Below are 26,775 nucleotides of genomic sequence, written 5' to 3' on the forward strand. Positions count from 1 at the left end.
AATGGGACAAGGGCGGGGGAGGAGCGGAGGACAAGGGGTTGTGATGTGTTATGACAGGATTAAACAAAGAACTATTTTTGCTCTTTCCCGTGCAGGTCGGCTGAGTCAGTGTGCCGAGCGGTCATGAGTGGTGCTGCTTGGCTGCGTCTGAAAAGGCCCACCAGGTCGAATGGAGGGAAAGGCGGCAGCGGCTAACAGGCGTTGATCAAAGCCTGCTCCGGCCTGATGCGGGATGACTTGTGTAAACAGAGAGGTGTCAGGGGGACATCCTGTGATTAGCCCCCGCAGATGGAGCAACAGTCAGGATGACTCAGGCAGCGCACTGACAGCTCTGCTTAACAAAGAGCAGCAGGCCTGTACGCCTGGGCCTCGTTAACAGAACAGACACAATTTAAGATTTATAATATTGAAAATAAGCTTACTGTTCAGGTTTGTCCAGCACTTTAGTCTCGTCTCCTTTGGAACTCTCATAATGATTCTTTATTGTCTCCAACTCATCAGTGGTGCCCCTCTGAGAAATCCAGCACAAATCAACAAATGTTTTTCTCAAACGTTTTGTCAATGGAATGAATTATCCCAAATGTGAGTTTGAAGTTCAACAATATCTTTAATCTTGTGATTCAAAAACTATTCAAAAAAAATTCAAAAAATGTATTCTTTAAAGGCTGATAAGCTCAAGCCTCGTATTAGTTACAACATAAACAAAGAATCATTTGTGTAACTTACATTTTCATAAAGAGCCTCGATGGTCTCCAGGTCCACAACAGTGTTGTCCATGTCCAGAAGAGCTGGAACAAGACACATCTTCATTAAAAGCATGCCCTACTCATTTAAATGAACCAGATCTCAGCCAAAGCATTCAGCCTTTTAACTGTTGCCAGTCCCACAAACACAATCTGGTAATGTAAACACACTTCAGCCATGTAATTTCACTCAGAGCTGTAGAATTGAACAGATCCTGTAACACTAATGTATGGCATGCTTGGTATTGATATTTCCAAGAGGCAAAGGCCAAATAAATTCTAAAACAAGAAGTGTGGGGAGTGAGCGGGACTGTGGCATGTGCTGGACAGTGGCATGTGCGGGACAGTGGCATGTGCGGGACAGAGGCGTGTGCGGGACAGAGGCGTGTGCGGGACAGAGGCGTGTGCGGGACAGAGGCGTGTGCGGGACAGAGGCGTGTGCGGGACAGTGGCATGTGCTGGACAGTGGCGTGTGCTGGACAGTGGCGTGTGCGGGACAGAGGCGTGTGCGGGACAGAGGCGTGTGCGGGACAGAGGCGTGTGCGGGACAGTGGCGTGTGCGGGACAGAGGCGTGTGCGGGACAGAGGCGCGTGCGGGACAGAGGCGCGTGCGGGACAGAGGCGCGTGCGGGACAGACAGAGGCGTGTGCGGGACAGTGGCATGTGCGGGACAGAGGCGTGTGCGGGACAGTGGCGTGTGCGGGACAGTGGCGTCTGCGGGACAGTGGCGTGTGTGCAGGACAGAGGCGTGTGCGGGACAGAGGCGTGTGCGGGACAGAGGCGTGTGCGGGACAGGCGTGTGCGGGACATAGGCATGTGCGGGACAGAGGCGTGTGCGGGACAGAGGCGCGTGCGGGACAGAGGCGCGTGCGGGACAGAGGCGTGTGCGGGACAGAGGCGTGTGCGGGACAGAGGCGTGTGCGGGACAGAGGCGTGTGCGGGACAGAGGCGTGTGCGGGACGGACAGAGGCGTGTGCGGGACAGAGGCGTGTGCGGGACAGAGGCGTGTGCGGGACAGAGGCGCGTGAGGGACAGAGGCGCGTGCGGGACGGACAGAGGCGTGTGCGGGACAGTGGCAAGTGCGGGACAGAGGCGTGTGCGGGACAGTGGCGTGTGCGGGACAGTGGCGTCTGCGGGACAGTGGCGTCTGCGGGACAGTGGCGTGTGTGCGGGACAGAGGCGTGTGCGGGACAGAGGCGTGTGCGGGACAGAGGCGTGTGCGGGACAGAGGCGTGTGCATCCCAGATCAGCTGATGGGCTGTGTTATAGGGACACATGGTCTGCTTAAGTGCTGTGTGTGAATTATCTTTATGGACTCAATAGACTTCATTAAAGCTCTAGCCAACTACACCAGAAATGTATTTTACAGATATTCCTAGTGCAAATGTAAGTAACACAGATAGTGGTAGCAGTGGTTTGATTTGGACTGCAGTGTTTCTGTAGATTTGTGGATGAGCCTCCACAGTGCTGCTCCCTTCTCAGACCTGTCAATGTGCTTCCTATGTCTGGATCACAGGGAACGCTGGAGGTCCATTTCCTACAACTTATTAGAGTGGATTATTCACTCTGAGCCGTGTAGACGTCAATCACTCACACACTCACACATACATTATGCTCGCACACACATTCAGACCAAAGGGGTGTTGGGCCTGAGCGGCACGGGAGCGCTCTGATCCAGAGGGAGCCGGATCTCTCTCCACGGCCTCAGATCAAAGTCTTACACCCGCCGCTCTCCCTCCACTCCCGCCCGGGCAGTCGCACCAGTGTGTAAGAGGAACATGTGTTTGTGTGTGGCTGGGCCTTTCTCTGCCCTTGAACCATGGTGGCCCTTCAGGTCCCCCGTCCGCCTCAAAAGTGAACCCAGCCGGAGTGCCACCTTCCTCCTCACTGTAGCTCTAATTGCATTACACGTCCCATGTCCTTTTAATTTGGCAACAAAGGGTAGTCGAGCTGGACTAGGACCCTTAGAAGTACTTATTAAGATGCTGTCCTTTAGCATCAAGATTTACACTTCCTATTAAGACACAATGAGGAAGGCTCATACTGTGTGGGAACCTACTTCTTCAAACCGACAATAGAGCCAAGGTTAAAAAAGGTGTAGAGAGATAAAATTAAGTTCCTGGTGCATGGGTTTGGGGTGCTTTTATGAGTTAGTGCATTGTAGAAGGTGGCTCTGTACATGCTTAGATCATTAGCAGGGTGTCAGCCCCATTATGCTTGTGGAAACCGTCACTGGCTACAATAAACAGATCCACTGGCCACGTGCTCAGACTAACAGGCGGCAAAGGAGCACAAAGTACCAGGACAACACCGCTTCCATCGACCTTTAGTATAATTCAAGGTCCTGCACTTGTAATTTTCATTGTCATCAAGAGGGGGAAGTGCACTAAAAATAAGACTACAGCTATTCAAAAGATTGTTTCTCAGTTACCAATCTATTTATAAAAACTGTATTAAAAATAACTTTATCATTGTACATGTGTCCAATTTGTAGAAATGCTTAAAGCACTAATCACGAAATCCGGACGAGCTGTACGTGTCGCTTTATCATACAAAAAAGCTGTTCTCAAGCAGCCCAAAAATGCATACATGGGAATATTGTATATACCGTATTTTCCGGACAATAAGTCGCACTTTTTTTCATAGTTTTGAATTATACTTATATTCATAATGATATACTTATACTCCGAAGCGACATATATGTGATGTTATTTGTTATTTTCACACTTGGAACCGCATTTCATACTCCAGTGCAACTTATACATGTTTTTTTCATTTCTTTTATGCATTTTTTGGCTGGTGCGACTTATAGTCCGGAAAATACACGGTAGTAGAATATAATATAGTTTGAAAATTGAGTAATGCAGCTCTGATTCTATTCACTATGTTCAAACTCAGTAGTGAGACTAAAACTACATTTTCCTTGAGTTGTCACGTCAGATGTAAAATACTGAAAACTGCTTTGATACATACAACATATCTCACATCTACAAACTGACAAAACATCGCGAAGTCTGCAAGATCCATCCAGATCAAGTTAAACTGAAGCGTCAGTTATAAATGTTAGCTGTCCAGGAACTAGGAAATGATGCTGCTGTGCGGTGTCGTCTCTGTGATCTGTGTTTCATCAGGAGTCATCCTCACTTTCCTGTTGAACACTTCTGTAAATTGACTCTATTACTGTGGAATCTTAATATTCTCTCCGTTCCAGACTGTACATCATGACTTGCGTGTGCATCTCCTGTTCCGGTAAATACAATTAAAAAGACATTTTTACCAAGTTTAATGTCTTTCATGTCCAGATGCAGACTGGAGATGAGGATGCCAACAGCCTGCGAGCGCTTCCCATCCAACAACTTCACAATCTAAGAGAGAAAAATACACAGATTAGATCTATCTGGTTCATTTATAGTTATTACGGAATGTTAGCTTCAAGGACTTTATAACCAGTAGAATACAAAGGCATTAATGTGTATTTTGAATGTGTATTTTAAAATGTCTTTTCAGAAATTGTTTGAACATGTTCCAATGAAACAGATGAATTAAAATGGCTAACAATTGTGATGTTCATTTATTCACATTTACAAAAATTTTTACAGGATATGAATTTTTTTTGTCTTTACATTTTGTATTTTGGTTCTCAATGATCCAAACAGAAAGAAAAATAAACTCCTCACTGTGGGTGCCAGATTTGACAACTAGTACGACATCATGTGTATGCTAAATGTAAAAGACATCCAAGGTAAAAATGTAATGTGTGTGTTTTTCCCCCCAATCAAATCAATCAATCAAATCAAAATCAATCAATCACTTCTAACATACTATGAGAACATAATATGCATCATCCAGACCTGATCGATTGAATAGCTTCCATGCTGAGAACGTTATGCAAATTAAATTATACAATTACTTGAAAAACTAAGTAATTTCTTTGCCTCATTCACACATTATCTATTCACACTTTAGTTCCATGGGCCATTCTGCTCAACATTCCCATCCCACCCAAATCAAAGCAATAACTCCTCCCACCTTCATTCCCCCACAAACACATGCGACATATTATGAAAAATATCAGGTGCCAGTGAAAGTACAAAGGCAGAAGTGGCACCATAAAAGGACAGTCTAGAAGAGCAAGGGCCTTTTTAGAACAAACTATAAATTCACAGCATTTTTATTTGTACCAACACATGGACACAATTACTTATGACCGAATTAGCCATAAAGACAGAGAGAGTTTTGGCAAGGTAAAGCCCTGCTCTAAAAGTTAATGTGTCAGGCTTCTTCATTAGCTATTATGGCGTTTGTCGGCTACTGGGCTGTCCGAAAGAGCCGGCCTTAGAAGTAGGTATTGCATTACAGGAGTGTTAGAGGGTGCCATGCTGCTTCTAGCCTCTATTACCTGGATCACTAGGGATCTCCCACTCTGGGCACTCCACGGCCAGGCCTTTTCCCAACACCTCTAATTAACCACTTTGGACGGGCCACACTAAAAGCGGCCCAGGAACCTTATACCCAAGTCGTTGTGGTTTGCAGAAGCCGCCAATTAGCCTCGACGGTTAGGTTAATGAGAAAAGACAACTGATGTGAGGCTGAAGTGGTGACAGGTTGAGGCAAAACAGTTCCCTCTAGTGGATAAACAAACGCAGGACGAACAAAGTCGAGGCTCTTGGGTCCGCACTTGAAAAGCGAAGAGAGAGGCACTCGTTGGGAGTAAATACAGTGATGAGGATGAAGTGGTGCGTGTCCGTGGCAGGTGGAGCGTGTTAGCGGGGACGCGAGCCGGCCGATGCTGCCTCGGAGCCACAGTTTACACAAGAGCGCTGAGTCTCCGTCTGGAAATGTGTGCGAATGTTACAATAACAAGCGCTCAATATGAACAAGTGGATATGACCTGACCTGACGCCCCCTTGTCCACTTTGTAGAGTTCAAATATGTTTTCAATAACCTGCCTTTCCAAAACTATATGTGTACATACATCGTTTAAGAGTCTATGTGCTACAAAAGGAGGATTCATAATGTGGTTTGTCATGGCGTCTGGTGATGAAATGGATCAGCTGGAGTAAGATGCTGTCAGATTTAGTTTTAAACACTCAAACTAATATTTAACTGGAACATAAAGTCATAGACCAGTCAGCCATATTTAACACCAACCACTTAACTGTACGTTTATCAAGTTGATCCTTTTTTTTAAGGTCTTGGGGAAGTCTTGGCACAAAACCTACATTATTATTGATTAATTAAATGTTTTATCACAAAATCTCAGTGAAATCAACTGGACCAGTCAAAAATAGGGCTGCACTGCATTGGGAATGATTGCGATGTGCGATTTGGCTGTTAAGGATTGCAATATTGATATTATTGCGTTATTCAAATATATTTTTGGACACAATTATTTCAGTTATATTAAAACAAATATGTCCACGCCTTAATATATCTGTAAAACTGCGTTAAAATAAAGAGAAATCAGAGAACAAGTCAATCGTATGGGAAATCATAAATAAAATAAACATTTCTGTCAAATGGAGAACCTTGGATGTTATTTACGATATATTTTTACAGCAACAACAATGATAGCGTCAATCAAAATAGCAATATTGATACTTTTTTGATATATTTTGCAGCTCTTCAGTCAGTATGAATAGGGAAATAGATTTGAAAGATTGACAGAATTTGATTATTTCAAATAGCATTTAGTTATTACAGGAAGTTATAATTTACAGGTTGGTAGCAACATTTGGTACAAAATACTTCGATAATCTCATTTTAAGATCGTTTTAGCGTCTTCCCGTAGCTGCCGAGTCCTTTAGGTGCTGGTCTGAATGCAGGTTCTTGCAGCCACATGAATGCAATTATAGCTCAGGACGAGTCTGTGCTGGTGGTTGGACGGGAGAGCTTTCTTCAATGTCATCTCCACAGCTTTGATATGCTAATCCACACAGAGAAACGGGCCCAAGAGTAAACAAGAGCTTTGATTTCTCTATGGCACACATGAGAAAGATTAACTCACTCGTGGAGGCAACAGCTTTTTTACAATGAGTTTTCAACTTTGTGAATTGCTGGAGCTGCTGAGGAGAAAATGTTGGGGAAGCGGCTCATATGCATAATGTACGCACGCATTCCATCTTCTTTCTCCCACTTCATCTCATGCACAGCCCCGGGCCTGGGCTAAGCATGATCTGGCAACGCTTTCACAGCAAGTGTATAATGACTGTGAGGACGTGCTGTCATCACACGCAGACAAACACGAGCGTTCAAACACAGGCTCATATCAAAGACCGAGCTGTCCCAGTGAGTGACCGCTTCAAGTCTGCCGTACAGAAGATGTTTAACTTGGATCTACGGTGTTGACATCCAGTTCCTCTGAATATTTCATGCTATGGTCTCACGGTTAAGTATATTTTATATTTGATTTGTCTATAATAAGCGTGTGGTTTTGCTGTAGGTCGTTCTTTAATGTTTCACACTCTAGTGAGCTTCAAAGACCTTTAAATGTTTTTTATCCAATCATTGAGAGTATATGGTATAAGCTCAAGTCATTTGCAAAATTCTATGTAGTTATTTGGAAGTTGGTGGAATTAATCTGAAAGTATGGAATAGCTTTATAGAAATGTGTGGGAATAAAGCACAATGCATTTTTCCAGGTTCAAGGAGAGGATGTTGCTTCAGATGGAATTTCATAAATCTGAGAGGTAAAGTGGCTGTGTGTCTCCAGATAGACATGTCTCCATGGAGATGAGCAGCTGGCGGACCCTCCACCAGGATTGTTCCAAGTGCACTTTTAAGTTGAACTGTCTCTGCTGTTATTTATCTACATTTTCTCCCTGATACAACTCTCTTCATTTGGACTTGTAACTGAACATTGATTTTCAGATGGTGAAAACTTAAGATAGCATCATTAGACATGGATATTACTGGTGGTATATCACTTTTAGATCTAGTAATCAAAGACGTTTCATCACAGCTCCTGACTCATCTCCTCTTCCTCGGAGAGTTGAACTTCTCAGAAACTCATTTATAAATCAGATCTATTTTCAAGCATGTAACACATGATTAAATAATGTTTGTTTTACTTCACAACACTTTTCAATCAGTTGGACATAGCTGGAACATTATTTTTCTTGTAAGCAACCATAATGGTTCTGTATAAACTTAGTGCCGACGTTATTACTGGTGACCATGGAAACAAGGGCTTTGTTGATTGATACAAAACACTTTTATAGGACTATTTCCATAAGCGTGGTCAGTCCTTCTCGGGGCTGACATAAGCTTTAAAAGGAGGGAGTTAGCAGGACTAGTGTCTGGATGTGGCTGTCTGACTTGGATCAAATGTTTCTCAGGCTGGACAGACTCTGGCCCTCTGGAGCAGTGGAGACTTCGAGGATTGATCAGAAGTGTATAGATTTGGAGGGGACAGTCTGGGGCAGTGGCCATGTTTTAACTGCTTAGACGCCACACTGAAGACCACAAGGCAGCCAGAATGCTGATGGTGCAGGCTCAAGTGCAGAGTGCAGCATCAGGTCTTTGCTGGCTGAGGGAGATCAATCTGGCACTCGCATTCTGTTTTGTCATATTTTCCACCACACTATTGGTCTTAAATGTCAAATTTAATGCTGGCACAAATGGAAAGACAACATAATTCTAGTGCTGGCTTGTCCAACAGTAGAATATAAGTCATAAAGGAAAACCAGTCACCCAGGAGGAAAAGTCTGGATGGAGCCGCGGAGCAATCAATGTCTTTGGATTGACTGTTTTGTTCTCTCTGTATCTGAATCTGGAATTGAACATTGATCACTATTTTACAGACAGAGAGTATTTTATTTGTAGTGAGTCTTCTTGGACATGTCTATAAATAATTCAATAAAAAATAGCTTAGGCAAGACAATACCTTCTTGGTTTTGGCTTTTTTCTCAAAGGTCTCGGCCAGTGGCTTTTTCTTGGGTTGTAAAGTGGCTTTGGAGAAGAGGTCCTCAAATTCTTTGGGGTTGGCTATATCTGGCTCCTTCAGCGAACTCCATAAAGTGCTGTTGCTGGAAAGAAATAAAATGTACGTCAAGGTGAAGTTGTAGAGGTGAAACTCCTGCTTCTTTTTTATCAATTTTTTATGCTGTTAATATATTATAATACATATAATATGCTAAGAAACTAAGAAATGCATAGCAACCAGTGTGTCTGGAAAATACAATCCCCACATCAGAAGTAGTAACTTAGGAGGACTGTTTTGTGGCCGAATGATTTCCTCATACAACCTGCCTGACCGTAGAGCTGAGTATAATGGAACAATCAATGATTTTGCAGAAGAAGCTTGAACAAACTACTGCACCATGTGATTTCTAACTTTATCCTGACAGGTATTGAATCTAAAAGTCCTTACACTTCCCCCCCAAACTCTGCTGCTGCATTGAGCCAGTGGCAAGTAGTGTTTCAGCTCAAGTTTAAACACCTGGCATCATTTCAGGCGCGTATATCATTTCTCCTTTATATATCCAAGCTTCACACCATTAACGCAGCCCCTTAACTTTCTCTTTTACGCTGAAATTTAGAGTTGACGTAAAAGTGCTGTAGTCAGTCAGGCCTTGCGTCAGTCTATGTGAGTGTAAACCACAGCCCAGCCTCCCCCACTAATCCATCCATGAGAATACAAGACCGTAACGCTGGAAGTCTGGCACTAAGAGGCAAAAACCACAACCACTGTAAATGGACCGGATAATCCGCTAACAATTACCATATCTCAAGAGCTTCAAGTGGGAGAGTGTGGGACAACATGTATATGTGATGCATCTGTGCAGAAGTGCACAAAACAATTAGAACTATTTTTTATAAAAGCACCACTGCTTCATTTCTCTCAGGTTTATCAGCTCTGGGCCTCTGGAGCAGTGCAGACGTCACAGACTGATAAGATGTGTTTAAGAGCCTCTGCTACATTCATGTGGACAGTGACCTCTAGTGTTTCAACACATGAAAAGTCCAAACGTCCGAATTTAGATGCACTCCATAGTTTGACAACACTGTCTGATGACGAGTTGAGGAGTTCAATTATGTAAATAATGGTGTCATTTACATTAGTGGTCAATGCAGCAAACTTACTTGTTATTATCTTGAACTTGAATCCTGTTCCAGTACAGTGGCTTCATAGGACATGCTGGCTCTATGGAAGGCTTCCTCGGTGCTTGTTGAACATTCTGGAAGAAGCCACCCATGGATGGAGGAGGGGGTGGGCCTCCACCTGGAGGTGGTGGAGGAGGTGGTGGGCCTCCACCTGGAGGTGGAGGAGGAGGTGGTGGGCCTCCACCTGGAGGTGGTGGAGGAGGTGGCGGGCCTGACCCAGGGGGAGGAGGGGGAGGCGGTGGTGGGATAGCGCCAGGCAGTGGTGGTGGAGGAGGAGGAGGTGGTGGCACTGCACCAGAGAAGCCTGGTGGGAGTGGAGGGGGAGGAGGAGGAGGTGGTGGTGGAGGAGCACCCATGTTCCCAGGTAGAGGTGGTGGAGGAGGAGGAGGAGGAGCCTTTCCTTCCAAACTGAGGCCAATGGAGTCCATGTTTAGTCTCTTAGGTGCGTTCTGATTGGGGCTCAGAGCGTTAGTCCCTCCCTCTCCATCTGGGCTTTTGATGAAGCTCTCCCTGTCCGTCTGGACGCCCACGGTGCGACAGGTCTTTAGAGTGGAGTCGTCTGTAGTAGACACTCCGATGTCGCGAGTGGCACAACGCTCCTGACCCGCCACATACGGCTTGTCACTCTGCAGCCGCGTGATGAGTCCCTCCAGCTGGGATGTAGACACGGCATGTTCTCCTCGTAACTGAAAGATCTTCAGCTCAAAGTCTGACTGCAGAACACAAATGTTAAACTATATTATATTTAGTAAAACAACAATCCCCTCTTAATGGATCATCATGATGTGCTCTGGATAATGTCCCCCCCAGGGTGATGCAGAATGCTCTTTTAAATTACACTTGCACAAGCAAATGCAGGTTAAGGTGCAGCTGTTACCAAGGTTACGGTAGACTATATTTCCACATTGCGAAACTTCTTCTGAATTTGAACCATCCTTAAATGCCGCTGGAGCAACCTGTCAGCACAGGTGGGCGCCGAGTGCAGGGCCCGGGGACTCATCTCAAAGTCTTAAGTTATGCTAGGTCAGGACTACCTAAGCTGGAGGATTTTTACCTATTGTTGACGTTTTGGGGTTTGAGAAGACCTGGGAGAAACACATTAACTCTGCACAGGAGTCAAACCCGAAACCTTCTTGCTGTGAGTAATAACCCCTCAGCACTGTATCACCGTATGGAAAGAATTCATGGTTCAGTTGGCAAAGGTTAGGGATTTGATTTGAAAAACTATGATTTATTCTGCATCTGAAGAGCAGGTAGTGGAGCTCCATCAGCTACAGCCAGACCCTTCACATTTATAAAACAACACTGCCCTCTTGAGGTCAACATATGTAGTTGCCGTCCCAAACTAACCAAGAACTTAACCGTCTCTGCTCACTGGTGAAATATATTTATGTTATCTATTCATTGAGGCATTAAGAAATAATTTCCACAAAATGACTTACGTGCATCTTCTCCAAGTCTTCCTTGCACTGCCTCTTGAGCTGCAGCAGAGCAGCCTGGTGCTCTGAAAAGACACAAGACAAAAAAAAACATTTAATAATACATGAAAATGATCAAATAAATACACACATTTGAGGCAGGGTTATCATTTTGTTTCAAAATTGAAGCATTTATAACTAATCCAAATAGCTTGATTTTTAATATCTATGAAGACTATAACATATTTAAAAATAAAATCAGATAGTAGAATGCCTTGACAGCCACAATGCATGACATCATGTAAGCAAACACACAGTGGCATGTGAGTATATCAATGACTTTTCAGGCTAAATCAACAACATACAGCACTATATAAATACACACAGGTCTTTTTGGGTTTGTCGCCAGCTTCACAGCACTCAGAACATGAGGGAAACGACTCTAATGTGTAATCTAATCATGCGGCCTTTTTTCATGAGAGCCTTTTGTACAACATCACACCTGTTGCCATGAGCCCAGTAAATCGTGGCTCTGTGCCCAGACTAGAGTCACTTTTGTGCAGCCCGGTGAAGCGACTGACATTATACTATTTATTTTGCTACAAAACATAGATGAAATTAGACACATACTACTGATGTACAACCGGATATATTAGGCCGCACTGAGCTTAAACATATTTGTGAGTTTACATTGCGTTTGATCTTCAGCCACCTCAATGAATTGCACTATTCCAGACAGTGGCAGTATTTTCTAAAAGATTTACTGCTAGTACTTGTGGGGTTTAGAGGCAGATACTGGCTCAGAGCTAATCAGCCTGAATGGACAGCTCTTATGTCAGCAGCCTGTAAATAAAAGTAGTTTAAGTATACTGTGCACATCCTCACCTGCTTCAGTGTATTTGAGCCCCACCTTCTCCTCTTCATCTTTGGGTTTGGGTGGGGGCCACACCGCCTGGAGACGCCCCGGTGTTCGGTCCTCACTGTCGGTAGGAGATGTCACCTCGGTCTATGGGACAGGAAGACATTACAAATAGTACAGGAGGTGGTAATATAAACAACAAAAGCTACTACTGAAGTGCTGGAAAACGTACTTCAGTGAACGACACATTACGTCTACATAAGCCACTGAAATTTATACATAAAGTATTTTTTCCACAATTTTATAATGAGTTATGATAGAGTAATAAGTTACCACAATAGTCTCTATGGGAGCTTTGACATCCTTCACTGGAGATTTGGCCGTTCTCTCAAAAATCAGCTTCAGACTTTCCTTATCATTTTTCATTTTCCTTTTTATCGCCTCCAGATCAACATCTTCCGTCTTGTCCTTAGTTACTGTTTTGGGCCCGAAAACGTTCTTAAAGGTTTCATACGCCAAGTCTGTGGTCGTCTTTCTTTCTGTTGATGGCGTGTTGCGTTCAGGCTCCTTACTCTCCTCACCTCCTTTAGCTTCACTTGCCACTTTTTGGCTTTCCTCTGGCTTTTTACTCGAGCTATCAAAGTTCAGCAGGTGACTTAGCTGTCCCATTACTGAGCTTTTTGTATCGGACACTGGCTTTGGTTCAACTTGCTTTTTAACTGGAGTGGCTGTTACTTTTTGTTCTGGGAATAATTTGGTTTTGTTGACGGTCTTCTTCAGGCTAAGCAGTGCCAAATCTGCATCCTTTTCACTCTGCTTGATCTCAGAAAGCGTTTCCCTGTCTTCACCCTGTGCACCCTTTTTTAGCACCCGCAAACCACTGAACAGAGCTGGCATTTGAAAAGAAGGGCTAGTGGACGAGAACGCTGCACTTTTGAGTGGAGATGTGCTGGGGGTGGACGGTGTTGTTGCTGGTGAAGTAATGGACGTTGAGCCAGATCCAGCAGTGTCTTTTTGAGCCTGTGATTTTGATAGTGATTGATTTAAAAGGGCTTTAGGAGACACTGGGCTTGATTTAGGCTCTTCAGTGGATTTCCCATCTTCTTTAGCTGGACTGGAACCGGCTGCTGATGTGACAGTTGGATCAGGCGTAGAACAATCAATACAATCATACTCGTCATCTAAATGAATATTGGAACTACTTTTCTTGTCATCCTCTGCGTCTTTGCTTGAAGATTTTGTCTTCTCTTTGGGACTACTGCAATCTTTAGCTTTTGACAGTTGAAGCGATGTGGAGTTAGTCTTGCCAAAAGATTTGCTGGAGTATAAAATAGACTCTATGCGGGATCGTTCCTTAAACATGTGCGTTTTGAATACAGGGATATCTGACTTTGGAGAACAGTCCTCAGCATCTTTGTCGGGAGTTTTGGGTTCTATTTTGTTGCCGAATGACGTCTCCTCATCCTCATTGTCACTGTGGGTCTCCACTCTGGTGACTTGGACGAGCACTGGCTCAGTTGAAACTCCATCCCTCTTTGTATCTGCAGTTACAGGCTTTTGTTGTGATTGACAAGGCACGGGTGTTTCTTCCTTGGGCGTCTCATCTTTATTGTTATAAGGGCTTTGGGCTCCTTCAGACGGAGCAGGTTTCTCTTTGCGTTCCTTAAAAGAGGTCAGAATGGCAGAACTTGTATCCAGAGAGGCAGTTCTGTCTTTGAACAAACTGTTGAAAACATTCTCCATGTTTACGGCCCCAGCTGGCAACCCAACCTAAAAGTCATGTCAGTAAAAAGTCCATTAAAAAGGGTTCGTCACTCCAGTCGCAGTCATCCAAGCTGCCCCTATTCCACTAATGGAACAAAAGGCCTTTGTATGGGGCAAATCTCCTCTTACTTTCTCCAGATGAGTGTCACAGACAACAACATTAACAGGTTGTCTAGTTGTAAAATTACCAAAGCTGTGATTAGGCAAATATTAGGCTAGCGCATTTCCATTAGAGGAATTCCAATGCGGTTACGAGTGAAGTTGCTCAAAGGCTGACACTTATCTTGCTGCAATCTGCCAGGGAGCGACTGAAGTTCACCTGCCTTCAAAACAAATCTGACCAAACTGCTCAGTCATGGTAGGAATCCCACAGCTGTGTATCCAGTGCTAGTCCATTTGCAGAGTGGATCCAGAGTTGTTGCAAAAGTTTCCCTTCTATGGCATGTTTCAGTTGGGAGTTACAGGGAAGTCTTGTGTGCTATGAGAAAAGCCTCAGGTGGAAAAAATGTGTTGCACTGGTTGGCCCAGTCTGTGGTTGGCTCCGCCTCCTCCACAGGCCCCGCCCTCCTCTTTCTGGAGGAGGAGCGCTCCAGCAGCCACAGGTGTCTGATTACTCACTTCCTCAAAATGGCTGCAGTAGTAAACAACAATTTGAATATGTCCATGACAACGCAGGTCAAAGGAGTGTGGCCATTTGTGAAGCTAAAAATCAACAATAACAGCATAAAACTGGACGTGAATTGTTCTGTCAACTGGCTGCCATGATGGATAAAAATATATAAAATGTGAAATAATTCAACAGGGATGTCACAAAATAAAATGTCACGTGTCACGAATATTGTGAGAAGAAAAATCTTAATATACAGATTATTTATGATTACCGACACACCTAACAAAAAGTGCCATATGTTTTAAAAATCTCAAAGCTGTACTAATTAATTTCAGTTATAAAGCAAGAGTTGGCATTTTATTCCCTCAACTGAAAAAGGCATCTAGCCTTATCGCAGTTTGAGGGCTACAATCGAGTTATGTAACAGCACAGGGGGATTATCCAATAGTGTAAATCCCCCTGAGGGAATGTGAGCGCTCTAATAAAGAGACTTCATATCTAGGAGAAAGTGGTGGGAATCTTCAAATGCAAATAGTTTAGAATAACATGAAAAGACCACTCCTCACGGCGATACCAGTGATTTTTGATTGTGATATTGATCCAACACCGATCCCAATGAGTTTGTATTAACATTCTCTTTACACATTACATCATTGTCGATATAGTTATTGGATATTAATCTACCCATCACTAACGGCTTTAGCATGTGTAACATATTTTGCACTGATTAAAGACACATTCAGGGTGCATCACGTTTGGGCCGATAGCTTCCTTCACACAGGTGATTTATTGATGAAAATAATTATAATATGGTGTCTTTTCTTATGATCGCCAAACGGCCCTGCTAAAGTTGTTGTTATGTTCAAACCATAGCAACACACAAAAAGAGAAATATTTTGCTGATGGGCGATTATGGTAAATGGCACTTTAATACCAATATTAGCTACATCATTCTATTTTAGCCTACGAGCTTTCTTTATACAGGTATGTTGACAAGCTGCTTCTTTGTGTAACAATAAGAACTTTGCTCTCTCACCTAGGGCTACACCCATATCATCTACTTCATCTGTCACCCAAACAAAACACATGCTCTGGGCTGTGTGCCAGACCGCATACCTTCAGAGAAAAGTATTTTTGAAAACAATTACAACAATATTTCAAATAACTGCCAATGTAAACATGCCTATTGGTTGCTTATTTTAGCTTTTGCCATGTTCCGGCCTTTGGAGAGGGTGTAAGGAGGGTTTTTGGCTCAGTAACCCTGTTTTAAGATTAAAATCCCTGACATGTTAATCCATTTCTGAGAATTTCTGATCAGGTGATTCTTTGCATGAGCAGAGAAATCCTTATTATCCCAGAGAAGAACAAAAGAGTTCCCCAGTGGCCTTCACCTTACACCTCACCAGCCCTACTTCTCTATTGTGCTGGTTTTCCTCGCACCCTCACCGTGCATTCCAGTTTGGGATAGTAGGGAGTTTCCCCCATGATGTCATCCTCTGGCGGTGTGATGCGCAAGAAGTCCAGGTGATCGGGGCGTGGAACTTGTCTGATTGGTTCTTGTGGTTCATCCAGCATCCAAATGTCATCCTGTCGCAAGAGGGAATCGTCTGCAAAAACATCAACACAGACAAGACAAGATACATAGCGGTTAGGGTTGTGCAAGGGACAATACAAAAGATTTTCTGCAGAAGACTGGGTGTAGGATTAGTTATTTAGCATCAACCAGAAAGCGTGAGGCGGCTGAAGGAGCGATGGCACTGAGCTATTTTTATCCCCACTTAACCAGGAGTGTCCTCATCACCGGCACCAGCTGCAATGATCCAAAGAGAACACGCCAATTTTCAACCAAAGGGCAGGGTTGAATTCACATACAATTTGCTGTGCGGAATAAGCCTTGTCAAAAGGTTTTAGATGTACAGTTTACTTCCTGGCTTATTGTTTCATGATTCTAAAAGCAATGATAATAACATAACAGTAGTTGCAAATGTTTGTCAGTTCTTCTGTCATTATTTAGGAAGTATTGCTTTTTCTTGACCAGGCTCTAACTTTGACCTTTGACACAGGATCATTGTTATTTCAGAGATGTTGGCTTTTTCCATACTGTGCTCTTCTGTGACATTTGCAGAAAAACTACCATGATCTTCCAAATGTCAAACTTAATCAGAAATGACTTCAGTCCCTGCACCGGGCCTTTTGAATACTTTATGTGTGTCCTATGCAGCACCTTAGGGGAATCTACTATGTGATGAAAAATGAAAAACTGCAGAGCTAAGAATGGCAACAGGGGGGGGGAGAGTGGGACAGGACACATGACACATCTTTTACAATCTGGATGTCTTTTGACTGTAAAAGTACACTAACAAATGAAGATTAATGGGATGGAAGGTCGGAAACACAATGATAGATTCATATATTACAGTATAATCAGGTATTCAAACAGTGGCCTCTTACTCTCGCTGTACTGCCACGAGTTTAAGTCAAATGCATTTAATGAATTGTACAAAGTCAATATATAGAAGCTACACCAGAGGACTGCTAAAGCAAAAGGAGGCCATTGAAATGCAGGTACAGTACAGTGAGTCCCACACTCCTTCAGTTATAAAGAGCTAAAATGTAGGATTAGATTAATAACTTTTCATTAGATTAATGCAGCTGTGAGCTGAGCAGGGCTGAAGTGGGAAGTGCTGACTGTGGCTGGGGCAGTTCCAAAAGAAGTCAGCAGCACAAACTGTACACACTAGAGCCAGCTTTCTGTTTAATCTTTACTGTATGAGAAGGATGGTAATATGACCCTATAGGGGCTGGGACTGTAGTGGGGACTGATTCTTTAAGATGTCTTATTTGATCTATAGCTTGATGATAACGCACGTGTTCTTAATATCTTCTCACAAACAGCTTAGAATATAATATTTCATATTATGAAAACACCTCACAAAAGTGAAGGACATAACTAAGTGACCATTCAACTCAATGAAGTGGCTGACACTGCCACCCTCTGGACGGGAAAATGACAGCATGCAAAGTGCATACAAAATAAGCACTGGAATATTGCTGCAATGCTGTGTCTATATATATATATATATATATATATATATATATATATATGCACCAAACTATATTTGTCCATTGGTCACTAAAGCATTAAAATGAATGAAACCCTCAACTACATGTTTACAATACATCTTTGGTAAGTGAACTGCCCTGGAGTGGATGTGTTATAATCTGCCAACAATAAGCTGATGTGCAGATTTACAACAATTGGGTCAAAGCATCTGGATTGTGCCACCAATCCTAGAGACGATGAGCTACTCTATCACTCCAACAGAAAGAGCTCTGTTTTTACAGAAATGACAGGTAATAAGTGACTGCAAGATTAGACATTGATGATAAAATAAAAAGGTATAGATAATTTAAAAATGTTTCATTAACAGTATGTCCACAGTATGTATGTTAGCAGGGTCCTTTTTGCACAGCATTAAACGTGAACATTAAAACACAGCAGTACACGTTGTATTCCTTTTGTGTGTGACACGGGCAGACTTTCTCATCTTTATTAGGTAAAGATTACATAACATTGCACAGTTATCAATATTATAGTGATATATAGTAATGGAGATGGTATTTCACAGTGATAATTATTATTCCAATGTATCACGTGTATCAAAATTTGTTTTAGTTTTTTTTTATAACAGGGACCATGTGTAAAGACATCCATCTAGTTAAAGAAGAGGTGCTTTATAGCAGATTTAGCATCTAATGTCCATCTGTAGTCTCCGGGTTTGTAAGCTTGTATTAAGCATCAAGCTAAGCCTAAGTTTTGAAATCAAAGTTGAAGTTTCAGGAGTGTGAATACACTACTGCAAAATCAATGAAAATTTAAATATCCATTTTAAGGCAAAACGCTGTTGGGCAGGTGGTTGAGTTAGCGGATTTTCAAACGGCTCTTCAATGGCTCTTATTGCCGTGTACAGAATTTGATAGCCCTGTAATTCAGACCCCTACAAACAATAACAAACACAATGTCAATAACACCTTGATTTTTGCAATCATAATTAACTTTTATTTTTAAATTGCTCAGCCTGTAATAATAGCCTGATGGGGGAGTTCTGTTGTGCTTAAATACTGTACTCTCTTCAGGTTGCATACAGCCAGCTTACTGACCTTGGGGATTACTGCGTACTTATTGCCATTTAATCCTCCTCCCACTGCTCTGAAGATCCGACTTGAAAGGCAGTGTCAATAACGAAACACAATATGGCCTGAGTTTGATCGTATTGTAACATTAAGTCCTGTAATGTACGGTAAACCAATCTCCTTCTGCTGAAGACACTTTTAGTACAAGGATGCGCTAGTGTCCTACATCTTTTACACAGGCATTCCAGGCATTTACAGTAGAGGGCCGAAAGTGGAGATTTGGGGTAAAGCTGCAGATGTTGACAGATGGGCCCATGGAAATCACAGTGTGTAAGTGAGCAGCTGTCAGACAAGGCTGTGGGATGTATCACTGCTTTGTCCTGGGCTGTTTGATGTTCTGTGTGTGGAGCGCTGACAGGTCATTCACAACAGTCACTCAGGCTGGTGCTGCTGACTTTATGTTAAAGGAAAATGGCCACATGAAGTAGAGCTAGTGGTTTGATTTGTCGAGCCAAAGGTTTTTGGGGTTGAATGTACTGTTGGCATGACAATATTATTTAAAGGTTGAATGGACAATTTTTTTGGCATAAATCTGAGTCTTGTTTCCTCGTGGCGTGGAATGCCGATTAGTCCTGCCACGTATCAATCATAAAACGCACCTATCGCTCACCTGCAGCCGCGTGCGGATCGTCCCACATTTCCGCGTGTCTAAGCGCATTGATCTATCATAATATAGTTCCCTCAGTGTACAGGGCAAAATGAAGACGGAGAAAGACAGTTCGAGCTGACTCAGAAGTGGACTGAAATCTATGGGAGACGAGAGATGTGATGCGATCCGTCGCGCTAATAAACAAACGCACGTGTGTTGTATCAGTCCACACGGGGGAGGGCGCATGTGCACTTCCGCCTGCGTTCTCAAATCGCCGAAAAATCGTCCATTGCACCTTTAACTGATAATCATGTTCATCCCTGTCATAATATAATCAAGACAGTACTGAAACTATAATACTAATAATTGTGACAATTCTAGACACTGGTTACTTCCACTCCCAAATGGTAAACTTAAATGTTAGGTGTTTTATCTGGCTGTTTGTCATCATTAACATTAAATTCAAAACATAAGATTACATAAAGCTGGTCACACACTGGACTAGAGCAATGGAAATCTATTAGTCAACTTGAATGAAAGTAAATTAAGTATTTTACTGTTGTTTGCTCATGGTGTTAACGATCGTGAACAATCACAAAAAGTGGGATGTTTCTTCTCACAATAATTGTAAGATTAAAATGTGTGTTTTGTGACATTTTGTGGCATGTTCAATCAGCATCAAGCAAAAAAAACAATAATAATAATGTGAAGAAATAATTGTATTTCATCAAGTAAAATTAGTTATTAGTATTATATAAGTTTAAGTGTAATAGTCATGGTAGAGAGGTAGTCAGTAGGTTGGTTCTATTGCACACACACACACACACACACACACACAGCAGTGTACTTTAACACAGGGGTGACGTCACAACAGCCTTGTTTAGCTTCTGAGAGCAGACATGCTCAAGGTATAGTGCAACAAAGTAATGGTAATTAATATGTTGCCTTATAACAAATATTACTATCAGCGTAGTAAAGTTACAAAAATGTAGTATAGTTTAATGTTCGGAATTTTGAAGAACAATTTGTGGCCGTAAAGATGACTGGGACAGTGTTTTTTTTTGTGTGGAATCAATGTATCTACAGCATAATACACACACACTGATACAATATACAGTATTTTTTGGGATTTTTAAAATGATATTACGGCTGTCAATTTGTATTCACAGGGAAAAAGAAAACCCAGGTTAAAATGTAAATGTAATAAAGTACGATAATTAGAGTAAGTTGCTAGCCTTGCAATACTGGACAAAACATTTTACAAAACATTACACAAATATAAATGATTCTGTCATATTATATTCAGCTTCCTTAACGCATACGCAGCTCAATTTGATCTAGAAAATATAACCTGACCTCTAAATATTGCCAAGTACTAGATAAATGCGTCTCCTTATTCAGTTTCAAGCCAAGACCATAGACTTTAATATAAATCTTGGAAGGTATTGGACAGGGGCTTGTAAATCAACTGCTTTTTCACACCCATCGCCTTCAGCTTAAACTATAGCTGGACTTAAGTGTACTTTGAAAGAGATGGAAGGAAGTAGACAAAAAAAGTGCAGAAGTGTGGTACCCTCTGGAGCTGCTAAAACGTAGCGTGACATGATGCTCACAAAGTCATCATTCACTCGAGAGGAATCCAGTTCAGGAGGCTGCTGGGACGTGCACTGCTCAACATGAGGAGGGCAGGCTTTTATCGGGTGTGACAGGCCATTGGGCGGGAGGAGATTTAGCTGTAGAGCCAGAAGAAAATACTCTGATATGCATTATCCATTCAGGAATACATAGTTACTGTACAAAAGCACCAAGAAATTAGCTATTTTTACTCAAATAAATAAGTGCACTAAGTAACTGTTCTGCTACCTACTTGTCTGAATATTCCACAATATGGCATTAGTTATGTATTAATTCAATTACATGTGCAGTATTGATTGAGAGAAATGCATTTAAAACAGGCATTCAGGCAGGAGCGGAGTCACCTCTGCCCTGATGTGTAGCTCGGTCTGATGGACGACACATGCTTGTGGATACGTTTAAGGTCACACTGTAGATTATTTCAGGCATCTAAATATCTAATTGCGATTTTTCAGATATGCAATTGCAGTTAGATTTGCAATTTATTTCAAACATAGGATTCTCTTCAAAGAGCGACAGCGATAAAGCTCCCTCTGCATCTCCCTTGTGAAAATACACCATCAGAGATCTTCTTTTTATGGCAATATAATCATACACAAAAACATTTAATGTTGCCAAATATAATGAAAATGTTTTTGTTTGTGGAGGAAATGTTGGTGCTTCAAAAATTGCAGCATTTGCAATTTGCTAATTTTGTCCATTCAAATTAAAATTTGATTGAATTGCAATTCATCTTCTTAGAAACAAGCAGATGATAGACCCTCCACTAGGTTACAACGTGTAACTGACAAAGTAATGTAATAGTAATTGTCTAATAAGTCCATGTTGTTTTACATTGTTACATTTTGCAGCTGTCATATTCAATTTCTAACAATGAAATGCTAACAATAACGCAATAAGAAACTCTGCCATAAAGAACAAGAGCCCACATATGAAAATCAGCCCAGCCTTGTCCCGGCTGAACTGCTGTGCTGTTCTGGCAGACTCCTCCTCATTATGTCTATAGAGCTGGCCCTTGTCCTCTCAGTACATAACTATTCTGCAATAGCAGTGCACTTTGTGTTTGACGGACAGTTTTCAGGAGGAAGAGCGGATTGATGGAGTCTTGTCCTGATCAGTTTCAGATGACCCCTTTGGCTAATGTAATTAAAAAGTTGCCTGCCATACGTTAGACAATAATAAAGTATAGAAGTCATGTGAGAGCGAGGACAACTTATGTCTGAGTGTTTTTGCATGTTCAAACCTATAGCATCAGCAAGAAATGACCAAGATGAGTGTTTTTTGAGTATATCTGGTATATATTTACTTTCAGTACGTGAATGTATTTAGACTATAGATATCTATGATTCTCCTTTATTATAAACACTTGCAAATACATGTATATGACTAGTAGTGTTAGCAGCAGTAGCAGCATAACAGCATGATAATTGAAAGCATTGTTCAAAATAAAAATTTAACAACATTGAGCCTTATAACTTGTTTTTGCCATGACACTTGTGTGGCTTAAAGTCTTTTCAATTGACAATTTCCAAATGTTTGTTGTTGAGTAATGGCAACACTCTCTGAAGCTTTGTGAAAAAAAAACAATTCACTTTGAGCCAGTTTTTGTTTCATTTAATTCAATTCTGTTCAATTAATTTTTGTAATGCCCAAAATCACAACAGCGGTTAGGTCGAAGGACGACAGTGAAAAACAGATTAAACAGTGTTCATAGGGGCTTGGCAGTGTCCCAGCATCCCGTGTCCTTAGACCCCCCTTCTTTGAAAAAACTACTGAACCCCTGTGGATAAGCCGAGTAATTACAGAGCTATGAACCATACACCAGGTCAACACATCTGCAAGCCCACAGCTAAACAGCAAATTCTACTATGCAATTCTGACTTGACCTTCAGCTCAATCTAGAGGTCACGTGAATGCAACCTATAGAAACCAAACAGTGTGAGCTATGTTTGTTTGAATTTTATTCTTTCTTTCTTCAGTAAACCTAAAACAACAGTAAAAACATGTCTGCAATTATCATCTCTGTCTATACTAAATAACAACAGGCTCCTGGTTTCAATCAGACAGCGATCATTAAAGAGATGGTGAAAATGAGATGCAGGTTTGAAAAGCATCAAGGCTTCACACTGACCCTCTTCGCTCTCCCACCTGGACCCAGTGACGATCATTTATCAGCATTAACACGATCCATTATCAGACCACAAGCAGGGCCGGTAAACAGAAGAAAGACTTAGATTCATGTATAATTAATGGTTAGGTATGAAACAGTAAACACCTTGGTCTAGTGATTCAAACACACAGTCCAACCTTTTAGAATGGTTTATACAGTAAACTGATCCTGCTTTACCACAAATCATGTTCAAATCCTGCATCTTTTCTTGCTAGTGTGTGTAGACATTTGCATATTCCTTTTGCATAGGTTTGCATGGAAGCCCTGTGCAGCGAACATAGTTAACATGGAGTTGTTGTGATAATAGTTGAGATATCAGTAATATTCTTAGTACTTGGGAAACTTTGAAGTATCCTTACAGTCAAAAAACACACCACTGCAATATAATGTTAGGTCTGCACTGCCTTGAATCAGATGTGACAGCTTTGCAATAGTGGCTAATAATATTTCATATACTCAAAGTGCTGCTACTACTACTACTACTACTACTGGTCATGATTTCATATATCTGTGATTGGAAACGAGGTACAACAATTATCCCTGGGCTGCTATGACACAGAGGGCTGTCTGTTTGCTGCAGCAGATTAAAGTCAAGATTGTATTTCACTGCCTAAAAGGGAAATCAACCAGGTTACTCAAGAAGCTAATGCAATTATCATGTGCAGCGGGCATACGTGGAATGGCATCAATATAGAGTAGTTGTAATTGGCAAATAAATAAACATTACATCTCACAAAAGAGGTCAAAGAGTCAAGCTGAATATGAGATGAGCGTCAAAAAGCCATTTGCAGCTCTAAGGCCTTGTCATTTGTACTTCTCTTGTGATGTGGGAAGGATTTGCAGATGACAGAAGAACATGGGGTCATTTTGTCTAATTCGGCAATGCTTGAGTTGCCACTGCCCCTGCTTAGGTCAACAATTACTTTGATCTCGAGAAACACCAGCTAATCCTTGTAGTTCCCTTGTGGCAGTGACAGAGTTAAAGCTGACCATCGGTGAAACTATTTCCAAGCCCCGGCTGCCTCTTGTGCTACACTGTTGGGTAGTTTTTAATTTGGTCACAAGTCAAAATGCGGCAGTGCGGCTCATCCTCTTACAAAACATGCAATTTCTTTGTTTTGGGGAAAATAGACAGCTCTGTGCATAAAAGCATTTTACTTTGACACTAGATCAAAATTAAACGTCTGTAACCACAAACACTATGTCAAATGGAACGGCATCTTGTGTGTTTTGAACTACACTCAATCCGACAAAAGAAGGTGATGAAAGAAATGCAACGTCAAGATGGCGAGTTCAAACATGAATCATTGCGCTAAAACAGAACAAAGTGTCTCTCTTCCTACAAAAACTCACCTGTTGTTGTCGAGGTACTTAAAGAATTCCACTTGGAGGTGCTGGGCCTCCTGCTCAGGTTCAAATCCAGGCGCGTTATTGTCCGCTTGTTGCCGTTCTTATCAATTACCTCAGTGTAGACCTTGGGATCCTCTGCATTGCTGGAGCTGTCCGTGTCCTTGTCTGACAATAGCACTATTCTGTGGTTGAGCAGGGGACTCGTCTGCTTGGAGGACAGAGGGGACAGGACAGGGGACATACTCTGGAGGCTGTTGGATGCGGGGAATGACGTGTTGAAGACCGCAGCGAGAGGCGAACACGGGCTCCTTTTACTGTGCATTCTGGTGGGTTCAGCAGTATTAGAGAGTTGCAGAGACAGCTTCTTACCATCGCCATCTCTTCTGTTCTGCGGCGCAAGACTGACGAGCTGAACTTTTGTCTCCACATCTTGCACTTTCGCTTTAACCGTCACCCCCGTGTTCTTCTCTCCCGTGGATTTGACCACCGGCTCACAATCAGTTGCGCGCTGAGAATCGTGCCTCCTAATTGGTCGAAGGTTGCTTCCACTTTCCCTCCGGTTCAGACTTTCCATCAAGCTGCAAGAGGATGACTGATATCCAAATTCGCCATCGCATTCGGAAAAGTCATTACAAAAATCCACGTCGGGGTCGTAGTTCCGGTTGTCTTCCATAAAATCCATCCAGCGATCCACCTGGAAGGTCTCTTCGGTGGGAAGAATGGGGTTACTCACCGCACTGACGTAAGATCCTGTCACTGGACTGTCGGACGTTTCGGAGTGCGAGGTGTCCACATCTGTAGGTGCTACAATAGATACTCCATGTGTCACTTTTTGTTTCATCTTGTTAAGAAGCATCTCCTCAGCGCTGGCAAGATTCTTCTTCTTAATCTTCTTGGGTTTTGTCATCCCTTTCTTAAGCTCTGATGCGATGGGGTAGTTATTGCTCAGCGCTTGTCCTTCTAAGTGAACTTCTTGCCCTTCTATGTAATCTTCAAGTTTCCCATCCTGGTTGCCCATCCTGACCTTGTGCGTACAATCCTTGCAGAGCGATAGGAAGTCAGCGAGTAACTGATGGTGCTCCACTGCCAGCCACAAGAGCTCCGCAACTGCCTCCTTTGTTGCCTGGTGGGAATTGCTGAGGACCAGTTCACTTAAGGAATCAGAAGACTGGCCTCTTTGTTTTGACTCTCCAGGAACCTCCTTGCACCGGTCATCGTGGTCATTACTGGTGCTTTCCAACTGGGGGGCGCGGCTGGTGTACTTGAAGCCCGGAGCCCGCCTCTTGGGAAGATACTGGCTGACTTTGCAGAGTTCTCGAATGGGTGGGTAGAGGAGGAGAACGGAGTGGGTGCCCTCCATAATAGGGGCCATTTTAGCGATGGGTTTTGATTGGAGTGTGCTCAGGCTTCAGTTTGAGTAACTACCAACACTGGGGCAGGAGTAGGAGATCTTGGGTTGTTCATCATCGGGCCTGTTTGGAGACTGACACATGGAGAGAGTGAAATAGAGGATATCATTTAGACTTTGCAGACAGGATTGGGTCAATAAACAGTTAGTGCTGCAATTCAAGTTAGTTAATTTGGAGTGCCATATGTTTAGACAGTGATTAACCACTACTAGTGTCTGCCTGTCTTTATTGGTAAGTAACACACAGTTTTATAAGGTAAAGCAAAAGACAGACATAAAACGCAATTGCTTTGATTAAAATGTTAATATACAGTACTGTGAAAAAGAAAAAAATCAAGTTAATTAGGAGGACTATTGAGCCCCACCATTGCAGTGAACTTTTAAAAAAACAAATAGTGACTAAACCAGGACAACCAACTCACACAACCCATATATATTTGAGTAGAAAACTATATATGTTATGTTAATTTAGTTCCTTCAAGACTGCTGGATCAGTCATTCTGTAATGCTATGTCCTCACGAAATGAAATATATATTCAACAAAGCACTCTTGGCTGCAGTAATATATTTTGCATAGGACATTATATAACTACACAATAACCTTCTGGAAAAACAATGCTTTTAACTGCATCTTCTCTATTTCTCAAGCTGTCAGACTGTAGTGATATGCAACCCTGAATGTGACATTCTTAAGAGCTATTTGAGATGATTATAGTCATAACACAGCGCAACTGCAACTGCAAGTGCATCTGCGCTTCACAACTTGGCCTTTAACTACGTATTTGGCAATATCTCCAAGTGTTGACATCACAACACAGTCCCGTGGGTTACTGTCACCTTGCAATAAACGTGAGCTGTACTGTATTCACATGAAGGCACGAGGATTAATTCACATTCAAACTGTCACGCAATCAACTATTTACACTGGTA

The 26,775-nt window shown here is 42.3% G+C and overlaps 1 protein-coding gene across 2 annotated transcripts in view; it reads right to left on the reverse strand.

Moving 5' to 3' along the window:
• The window catches only part of LOC140370193 (formin-like), a 44,439-nt gene extending 18,525 nt beyond the window's left edge, over positions 1-25,914 (reverse strand). Inside the window, exons 1-9 of one of the 2 annotated variants that reach the window (XM_072457230.1) lie at positions 24,441-25,914; positions 15,946-16,106; positions 12,152-12,272; positions 11,291-11,352; positions 9,828-10,561; positions 8,629-8,770; positions 4,021-4,108; positions 727-788; positions 423-511 (exon numbers count right to left, since the gene is read on the reverse strand). In XM_072457230.1, the coding sequence (XP_072313331.1) occupies positions 423-511; positions 727-788; positions 4,021-4,108; positions 8,629-8,770; positions 9,828-10,561; positions 11,291-11,352; positions 12,152-12,272; positions 15,946-16,106; positions 24,441-25,809 (2,828 nt within the window). In that variant the 5' untranslated portion in view covers positions 25,810-25,914. Of the gene's footprint in view, positions 1-422; positions 512-726; positions 789-4,020; positions 4,109-8,628; positions 8,771-9,827; positions 10,562-11,290; positions 11,353-12,151; positions 12,273-12,458; positions 14,389-15,945; positions 16,107-24,440 lie in introns of those variants that run through there. The other variant, XM_072457231.1, reaches the window with a different exon arrangement.
• Between the last annotated feature and the right edge of the window lie 861 nt (positions 25,915-26,775).

Source organism: Eucyclogobius newberryi, unplaced genomic scaffold, assembly GCF_026437365.1.
Source record: "Eucyclogobius newberryi isolate DKJ021-1_F unplaced genomic scaffold, fEucNew1.0.hap1 SCAF_21, whole genome shotgun sequence".
In the NCBI taxonomy this organism is placed as follows: domain Eukaryota; kingdom Metazoa; phylum Chordata; class Actinopteri; order Gobiiformes; family Gobiidae; genus Eucyclogobius; species Eucyclogobius newberryi.